The 10,372-nt window shown below is 27.6% G+C and overlaps 1 protein-coding gene across 1 annotated transcript; it reads left to right on the forward strand.

Annotated features, from left to right (window-relative positions):
• The first annotated feature begins 5,215 nt into the window (after positions 1-5,215).
• LOC108478565 (hydroquinone glucosyltransferase) lies at positions 5,216-6,936 on the forward strand. Its single transcript, XM_017781030.2, has one exon. The coding sequence runs from the start codon at positions 5,363-5,365 to the stop codon at positions 6,773-6,775; it is 1,413 nt and encodes a 470-aa protein (XP_017636519.1). The 5' UTR covers positions 5,216-5,362; the 3' UTR covers positions 6,776-6,936.
• The last annotated feature ends 3,436 nt before the right edge of the window (positions 6,937-10,372 follow it).

Genomic DNA, 10,372 nt, shown 5'->3' on the forward strand with positions numbered 1-10,372 from the left:
TCTGCTTGGGACAGCAGCAGTAACGTGATTTCGGAAAATCACCATAAATTGTGGGAGTTGAGTTAGAGGCTGAATAAATTATGTCATGAAATCTTAATGAGTCTAGTTTTTTATAAAAGAAACCGTGTAAGCAAAAGAATTTCCAATAATGAGATATTTGAAGTGGCATGGAACAAAGTCAAAATGACTTCGAGGTCTCCTGTTCTGTTTTTAGAAAATGGTACAAAAATGGTTATAAGATAAAATTTATATTCTTAGACTCCTTAATGAGTCTAGTTTCAAATGAAATAAACGATAACATATTTTGAATTCTGTATAATGAGAAATTTGATTCGTAGTGAAGAGTGGTCAGAATAGTTAAACAGTGAAACAAGGGAAAACTTCAAGAAAAATCTGGTATTTATTGGTCAAACAAAAAATTATGAAAATTTGATGGATGGAAGATATATGAGTCTATTTTCAGGGAAAATTAACGGCACTTGATTTGGAGTTCCTTAGCTCCAGTTGTAAATAATTTAGTAACTGTTGCTCAGGAAGATAGCTTGTAGTGAATTTGTGATTTTGTTGCAAACATGGTTAAAACTTGTTAATGAGATGCTTTTCGAGTTCTTATGATCTTATTTTTTATTTCAATATTTGGTTTTAATTCAGTTTAGATTCAAGTGAGGTGAATTTGCTACATATGCATTATGTTCATGGATACTTGGCCAAAATAGAAATTATCTAGGAATGATTTCTTGAAAATTTGAATAATCGATTTATAAGTAAATTAATTGTTTGTATTGCTTAAAACTTACTAAGCATAGTAATGCTTACTTCGTTACCTTAATTCTCTGTTTTGTAGATTTTGTTCGTCACTACAGTCTCGGGATCTCAAAGTCAAGTCGACCACACTATCTAAGCTTCTTGGTACTCTAGTAGTTAAATTTCGATAATGGCATGTATAGGCTTGACTTTTTGTTGTTAAATAACTATCTTTTTGATGATATATATATATGGGTAGCCATGCGAAAATGGCTTGATAAGTTACTATATGTGTTCCAAATGGTTAATGTGAATGCGTGGTTGAGATTTGCTTAATGTTTTCAATGTCTAATTGAATTGAACTTAAGAATAAATCGCTAAACCTAATTATCTTGATATGACTCTTTTGTATATGATAATACTCTTTAACCCTCCGGCGACGGGTATGGGTTAAGGGTGTTACAAATTTATAGAATAAAAATTTAAATATTAAATATATTCTAAGAAAAGTTTTTAAAACTAAAACAGTGGTCAAACTAGTCAAACCACTGATTTGTAAGGTTCGATTAAATGAATCATTAAAAAAAATAAAAATATTTTAAAAAAATAAAAAGACTGGTTCAATCAATTTTTTAGCCTAGTTCTATCGGTTTGTACTGGTTCGTAAGTCAATCAGTCTGATGTCTCTCTCTGGACTCCTACCTCGGTTGGTTCAATTGGTTCAAACAACCATGACTCTAAGTCTCTACACTTTGTACATTTGAAATTTAGCTTTCCAACTTCATGGATTTAAAAATTTGCTTTCAAATTATATATAAACATGTAATATTTTAATTGAAAAGCTCATGATATTAACTATTTGAAATAATTAATAAATTTATAAAAATATAAAGACTAAATTATGTTTTCTAAATATAAATATTAAATCTCAAATTTAAGCATATTAGAAGAACTAAAATTAAAATTAACCATTTTTCATAAAATGAAAGAAGAAAAGAAAAGGAGTGTCTTAAGAAAGAAGGTCCTTTGTATAGATATAGATTATTTTAAAAATAATTATTTTCAACTAGTTTAGTGTTAGAATTATTTGTGACATGATTTTAATAAGTTTTTTTTTTTGTGAATTATAAAAAGAGGATAAAGTTCTAACAACAACATCATTAGCACGATTCGAACTCAAGCTACACCTGAGATGGTGAACTCTCTGACCATCAGGCCAATACACGAAGTTTAATTTTAAAATAATTTTATAAAAAAATTGATATAAAGTTAAATATTGTTTTAGTTGAAACTATATAAAAAAATATAATGATTTATTTGGCCCTCCAATTTAAGAAAAAGTCATTTTTAATCCTCCATTTAAATTTTGATTTCTTTTAGCCCTTGAGTTTATATTGTTTGTCAAATTATCTTAAAATAGATGGAAAAGTTAATGCTTGTTAATTTCGCTGATGTAACATCTACATGGATTTTCATATCAGTAGCTAATTAATCTTTTAAAATTAAAATTTTAAAAATATAAAAATTAGAAATTATTAAAAGGTATAAAATTATAAAAATATTTTTAATATTTTAAAAGATTAATTAATTACTAACGTGACATACATGTGGACCACTACGTGTATACCATGTCAACAGCGTTAACGAACGTTAACTTTTTCATCCATTTTGAGGTGATTTGACAAACAATGCAAATTTAAAGGCTAAAAGAAGTGAAAATTTAAATAAAACGCTAAAATGACTTTTTTTATACGTTGAGGCCAAATAAGTCATAATACCAAAAAATATTTTGAGTTCAAATTGCGTTGTGTGTATATAAATTTCTAGATTTTATATAAAATACAAAAGATAAAATACACTTAAAATAATATTTTTATAAGAAAAATAATATTTGTTACTTTGTAAAAATATTAATTTTTTTGATAATTTCACAATTAAATTAAAACTCGATTAATGAGTAATAACAATGGAACTAAACTCTTAAACAATAAGATAGATTACAACATTTTAAGAAAGAACTATTTGTAACTAATGTTCTAAAATGGTGGGTTACATTTTAAATAAGTTTTTTTTTGTTTTTTAAATTTAAAGCGTTCTATTTAGACCTTTTAAAGTAAAATATTGATTCAAATAGGTACTTACCTGAGTCTAGTTGTCAACTCTGACACTAAATATTAGCTTTCCTTTAACCTCAAAATTGACAACTAAACTAATAGATATATCTTATTAAAATAATATTTTAATTTAAAATATTTAAAAATTTTAAAAACTGATTCATTTATGAATTATTAAACTCTAAATTTAACATGCACGTTAAACACCAAAAGATTAAAAATATTCACAATATTATAAATGCATTACAATTATAAATAATAAAATTAAAAATTATAATTAAAATCAATCATTACAAAATGCAATTTGCGATAATTTAAATTAAATAGAGAGAAAAAATTTATATATAAATCTTACGTCGTTCCTAGACACATTCATGAATCAAAGTTATTTGTCGAGATCTAAAGGCTCACCTGAAATTTGGGAGGATTTGGGCAAAAAATTAGGCTGTTTAAAAATGGGCAAGGCTCGGGGTTTGAATATTAAAGGCTTGAGCCCGATCAGGCTTGACCTATTTTTAAGTCTATAATGCGTTATATTATGTTATTTTTATATATTATGTAATTTAGAACACATTAAAAAAACATATACTAAATATATAATACTACTCTATTATAGACATTAAAATAATGTTAAGATAATTATATAAAAACTTTCAATAAATAAAAATATATAAAATTATTAAATATTAAGATAAAATAAATATTTAAAAAAATTAAAAATAATATGGGCGGGCTACAATGGACTTGGGTTAGTCTTTTGTAAATATGAGCAGGTTTGAGCAAAATTTTAAGCTTATATTTCAGGCCGAACTTAGACAAATATAAAGTATGTTAATATTATACTTAGGCCCAACCTGAACTCGGCCCATGAACACCTCTAGTCGTTCTTAGGAGTGAGCAAAATCCTTTTCGATTTGAAAAACTCGATAAAAAATTTAAAATTTGAATTAAATAGTTCGAGTTATTCAAGTTAATCGAGTTATTTAGATAAACTCGAATAAAAAATCAAAACTTTCTATTTAACTTGAATATGAATTACACAATTCAAGTTATCTGAAAATTCGAATAAGAAAAGACAAAATTACATTATTTTGATAAATGTTTATCTTTTCTAAAATTAAAAGTCAAAGCCATTAAGTTAAAAGGTAAAACTATATCGTTTTGATAAATATTTATATATTAAGTTAAAAAGTAAAATTATTATATTATTTTTATAGTTAAATAATCTTATACTTCGTCTACTAGTTAAATAATTAATCTATATATACACAACCTTAAGTATCAATAATAAACTTCGTTAATTCAACTCAACTTGATTCGATTCCACTATATCGATGCCGAAGGCTAATGGTTTCCTCCACCCGATATTATAGTTACATTATAGGCTGAAAAAATCTTTCATCTTCTACAGTTCCCATCACAAAGAACAAAAAAATCAAATTTTCTTATCTCCAAATTTTAATAAGTTGGTCAAAATACGCAAACAATACTTGTACTTTCATGAAAATTTGAAATTTCAATTTTACTCTTAAAATTAAATATTGTAATTTTTCCTTCTTATTTTAGTTAGAACAGTTTTACTGGAATAACAAATATAAAAGAAGATATAATAATTGAGACATAAATTTATTACCTCAAAATTCTCAAAAGCTCCAATTTTATTATTGAGTATATGTCTTATTGGCTAATTTTTTGTAATTTTTAGATTTAAGATTTTAATTAAATCATTAATACCTTTAATATCTAATTCAATTTATTTATTTTCTATTAATTAATATATCATGTCACACAACAACAAAATAATCAACATGTTGAGTTGATTAAGTTTGATAAAAAAAATAATGATGTTTCTTTATTGTTTTGTTTTGGTTTTCTTTGAAATTTTGTTCTGTTTTTAGGTTTGGTTTATCTCCAATTTTTGTTTTATTCTGTTATTTTCAAGTCACCGTTCATTCCACGAATTAGATTGAGGCAGAAGAAATAAATAAAATATAAAATCAAATAATTACAACATAATTGAAATAAATTAAACTAAAATTAATTATATAATTGAAATTAAAATTTTAAAATCAGACCAATAATCAAACTAGTTAAAAACGGGTTCACTAGTGTACGAATTAGTTTATCTGGTTTAGTTAAATAAACCATTAAAAAAAGTAAAAAAAAAAAAAAAAATACTGAAAAGAAATTTGATTCATCCCCTATATATCGATTCTCGAGACAATGGCTTTTGTGGTCAGTAACCTAATCAATTATCGGTTGAAACAAAACCTTTACTGTGTGAACATCTGGTTGGTAGAATTTCTAGTTTAGAATTATAATAAAAAAGAGTAAATCTCAAATATGAAATTCCCTCCAAAGCCCAAACAAGTCCTAATCTCTTTCTTCGATATAAACCCTTAGCTACTTCCTTCCTGTTTCACCAAATATCTTCTAAACCAGCAAAAAAGAAGTACGTCTAAAACAGTAACACATTTAATACATTTTTGATCAATTTCACTGCCATGGCAACTCAAACACCCCATATCATCATTCATCCGAGTCCTGGTATGGGTCACCTAATCCCACTCATTGAGTTCTCTAAACGACTCGTTCACCACCACAGCTTCACCATCACCTTCATTATCCCCACCGATGGTTCTTCTATAACACTTCAAAAATCGATGTTAGATTCCCTTCCGACCTCTATTGATTACGTTTTTCTCCCTCCCGTTGATTTCACCGATCTCCCCGAAGGTACAAAAATGGAGACTTTGGTCTGTTTAACGATGCTTCGGTCCCTTCCCTCCTTCAAAAACACCATGGCGTCGTTGGTTTCGACGAAAAAACTGGTGGCGTTGGTGGTTGATCTTTTCGGGACCGACGTGTTCGACTTCGCTAAAGATTTTAACGTCTCGCCGTACATATATTTTCCGTCTACGGCTATGCTTTTGTCTTTGTTTCTTTATTTGCCGGAGCTTGACCGGACGGTTTCTTGTGAGTATAGGGATTTACCTGAACCGGTGAGGATACCTGGGTGTATACCGGTAAACGGGAAAGACTTGTTGGACCCGGCTCAAGACCGGAAAAACGATGCTTATAAATTGGTTCTTCAACATGCGAAGAGGTATAGGTTGGCTGATGGGATAATAGTGAACAGTTTCATGGACATGGAAAGAGGAGCCATTAAAGCTTTGTTAGACCGGACTGAACCGGATAAACCGCCGGTTTATCCAGTTGGTCCACTTGTTAACATGGGTGACGGGTCGGGTTCGGATTCGGATTGTTTGAAGTGGCTCGACGATCAGCCGGACGGGTCGGTTTTATTCGTCTCGTTCGGTAGCGGCGGAACCTTATCGTCGAACCAGTTGAACGAGTTGGCTCGGGGTTTGGAACTCAGTGAGCAACGATTTTTGTGGGTGCTGAGAAGCCCAAACGACAAGGCGGCGAGCGCTAATTACTTCACCGTACAAAGCCAAAACAACCCTTTCGATTTTTTACCCAAAGGGTTCCTCGAGAGGACGAAAGGCCGGGGCCTGGTGGTGCCGTCGTGGGCGCCGCAAGCTCGTGTGCTTAGCCACCGTTCAACTGGAGGGTTTTTGGCCCATTGCGGGTGGAATTCGACGCTCGAAAGCGTCGTCAATGGGGTACCGCTGATTGCGTGGCCGCTTTACGCCGAACAGAAAATGAACGCCGTCATGTTAACAGAAGATATCAACGTCGCATTAAGGCCAAAACCCGATGAAAATGGGTTGATTTCCGGCGACGAGATCGCTAAGACCGTTAAGGGTTTAATGAAAGGTGAAGAAGGGAAAATTGTTCGAAGGAGAATGAAGGATTTGAAAGAAGCATCGGCTACGGCGCTTAGTGAAAATGGGTATTCCACCATCGCACTCTCTAAGGCAGCTACCAAGTGGATCGAGAAAACTCGGAGTTAAACTCTGAAAATATATTACGACTACCATTATAAATTTAAAAATAATATTTTTATGGGCCATAATATATTATTTTAAAATAATTAGATTATGTGAATAGACATCATTGTTATTTAAATAAAAAATATTTTAATTCGATTTAAGGTTGATATATAGTAATAAAATTTATTCCTATGTTGAGCGATATCTATTTGAATATCTCATCATACGGTTGAAATAAAAAATATATATCAATTTATTATTGATCATGTCATATAAAATTTATATTGAAAAATATAAATTTACATTTTAACTAATTTAACCCGTTTCAATATTAAAGAATGAGATAAATTTATTTTAGAGAAAAACAATGTATTAAATTAATGATTTAATAGATTTGAGGTTACCAGTGTGATTTTTTAATTTATGACATAACTTAATCAACACTATGATCTTCTCATTTTATTTTTAATAATAATAGTTAATTTTAAAATGATCTTACAAAATCCTACTATAATAAAATCTCACCTTAAACATTACTAATTTATTACTAGTTTCATGTTAAACTTTTTTCTTCTCTTCCCTCAACTTTCCTATTTTATGTAAGTGGGTAAAAGGAGAGAATTTAAGGGTTCTCGTCCTGATTTACTATCGAAATATAGCATTCCGGTCAATATGAGCGGTATCGACATAGAATTGATCACCATACTGAAATGGGCAAAAAAAAAAAAAGCTCTCTTAAAATAATTAAAAAGGTCAATTGAGCACCTAATAAAAAATTGCAATAAGTTGTGCCATTAATCTAAAGTTAGCAATCAATTGAGCTCCTAAAATATAGATTTTTATCGAATCCCCTGACAAGTTGTAAAGTGATGACATGGCAACTTACATGAAAACTTGACTGCATGTTAATTAAGCCCTCAATGTCATCAATTTTCAACGTCAGTTGCCATGTTTTCTGCCACAATATAACCTATCGATTTGTTAATGGCTTCAATGAAAAATGATACTTCAAGGGCTCAATTGATTACTAACTTTTGATTAGAGGATCAATTGATTGCAATTTTCGTTTAGAGACTTAATTGACTTTTTAATTATTTTTTGAGAGCTTTCTGACATTTAAGCCTAGATTATTGATAATTTTAAGTAAGATATGATAATTATATGAGGCTTATATCTTCCATGTGAATCAAATATAACGTGGAACATATTTGAAACATGTCAATTAAATTGTAAATATATGTTTTGTATGGATAGCTTGGAAAATAGCATTATAAATTTTATATCCGATCTAACGTTTATTGTCTAAATTGATGGTTAGGGTGATGGAAAGACTTGATTGTTACAATATTGATACTTTAAGACTCAGTTAGAATGTTTTGAAATTTAAAAAATGAATTAAAATCTGAACGATTGTTTAAAGACAATGGTGCAATTAACCCCAATATATTTATATAATTTTGTACCTACATTTCTTTTTAAATTATCTAATTATGGTTAAGTCACTTAATTATCTTGGGTTTTCATTCTTGTAATACGATAACTTTGTGATTTTGAGTTGAGATAAAAGGAAAAAATTAAAATTATATCTAAACTTTAATTCAATGTGTAATGTCGTACATGAATTTTGATTTTGTATAATTTTATATATGAAATTTTATTTTGATTCAATTTTCACATATCATTAACAACATCATCGAATTATCACAATTGTACGTTGATATATTGTATACGCAAACAATTATATTAATCCAATATGAAAATAATAATACGTATTTATTTCTTTAAATGTGTACAATTGAATCATAATCGAAGTTTCGTGTATACTTATAAACCACAATTCAAGGTTCATGTATTATACCAAATCAAAGTTCATGTATCAAATCGCACACTAGACCAAAATTCATGTATAAATTTGATATTTATCCCTTTAAAAAAATTGAGAGAAAGCGTGGGTTAATATCTTGGGTTACCCAACAAGTATTGAGCGGCACAGTGTACTCTCAAGAGAGAATGTAAATTTAAATTTTAGAGATAATATTGTTAAAAGGGGAAATTATAAGCCTCAAATATGAACAATAAAATAAATATGAAGAATAAAAAAAAATATAGTATAGATAAAAAACCAAAATGGTTGATTTTTTCCACTTGAAATTATGATTTTTGACATTAATGCCTACGAGGTTTTGAGTAATCTATTTTTTTAAAAGAGAAATTCATTAATTCATTCTATGAACGAGACCATATAATTCGGAGGAAAAATAATAATAAACACTCGTTGTACGTGTTGAAGGACAAGCTCCATTAACATAACAAAAGCTTCAGCTTTAGGATCAATAGAACATTATAGCACGTTGATAATTGACTCTGTCACAACTCAAGCACAACAAATCAGAAGTGATTGTAAGCACTTAATACAATAAGGAAACCAGCCTCGAATGATCCAAAACAAATATTCTATATTTGTATATATATATATAAAAGTAATATTCTATATTTCCATAAAATCTCTGAATTGGGACCTACAAATATCAAATACAAAGTAACTTTTACATACCAATAATTTGTTTTGTCCAAAACCAAATAAAATAAAAGAAAAGAGATTTTTTTTATAAAAATAACCTAAAAAATTTAATTAATTATCAAAATGATCCATTTTTTTAATTAAACACGAAAATGACCTAAAATCTACAGTAAAAGTTGGTGGAGCCAAAGAGTTTGGCTCCACTAACATGCCACAAATCAGCAACCAGGAAAAAAATTATTTTTTTAGTGGAGCCATGTAGAATAGCACCACCTGCATAAATACTAGAAAAATACTGCAATTTCTGAAAATATGGGGGACTTTAAAAAAAAAATTCTATTTTCTGGTGGAGCCAATTTATTTGGCATGATCAGATTCGCCTAACACCTTATTACTTTTTTTTTTCTTTTTACTTTTTTAACTTTTGTCCTTCTTTCTTTTTTTATTACTTTTCTAAAGTTTTGACTTTATCATTATTTATTTTATTTATTTTTATATTAATTTTAAAAATCTGAAATAAATATTTGAAATGTTTTATAATATATATTTTCTAAATTTTAAATATATATTTTGCAATTATTTTGAAATTTTAAATATTAGTTTTAAAATTATTTTTAAAATTTTAAATATTATTTTTAAATATTAAATATATTTTTAATAATATAAAACATTTAAATATTTTAAAGATATGACGTTTCAAATTTATTATTAGTTTTATAATATTTTAAATATTTTAAATTTGTTTTATGATATTTTAAATTATATTTAAAGATATTCAAATCTTTTTTAAAATCTATTTAAAAGTTAAAAAATAATATTTTATTTAAAAAAATAAAATTTGAATTAATTTGAAAAAAATTGTTAAAAAAGATTTATTTATTAAAAAATAAATTTATTTAAAAATATATATATTAAAAAGTAAAAATCTAAATTAAAATTAAAATATATATTAAAATTTTATATTAAAAGAATATAAAAAATACGCTATAAAGTGATGGAGCCATTCTAAATTGCTCCACCAAATAAAATATTAATTTTAAAATTTTAATTTTAATTTAAAAATGTTTGAATATCTTTAAAATTAATTTTAAAATTAA

The sequence above is a fragment of the Gossypium arboreum genome, chromosome 12 (assembly GCF_025698485.1).
Source record: "Gossypium arboreum isolate Shixiya-1 chromosome 12, ASM2569848v2, whole genome shotgun sequence".
Taxonomy (NCBI): Eukaryota; Viridiplantae; Streptophyta; class Magnoliopsida; order Malvales; family Malvaceae; genus Gossypium; species Gossypium arboreum.

Coding starts and splice junctions, on each gene's coding strand:
- LOC108478565 (XM_017781030.2), top strand. CDS start 5,363: ATGGCAACTCAAACACCCCATATCATCATTCATCCGAGTCCTGGTATG.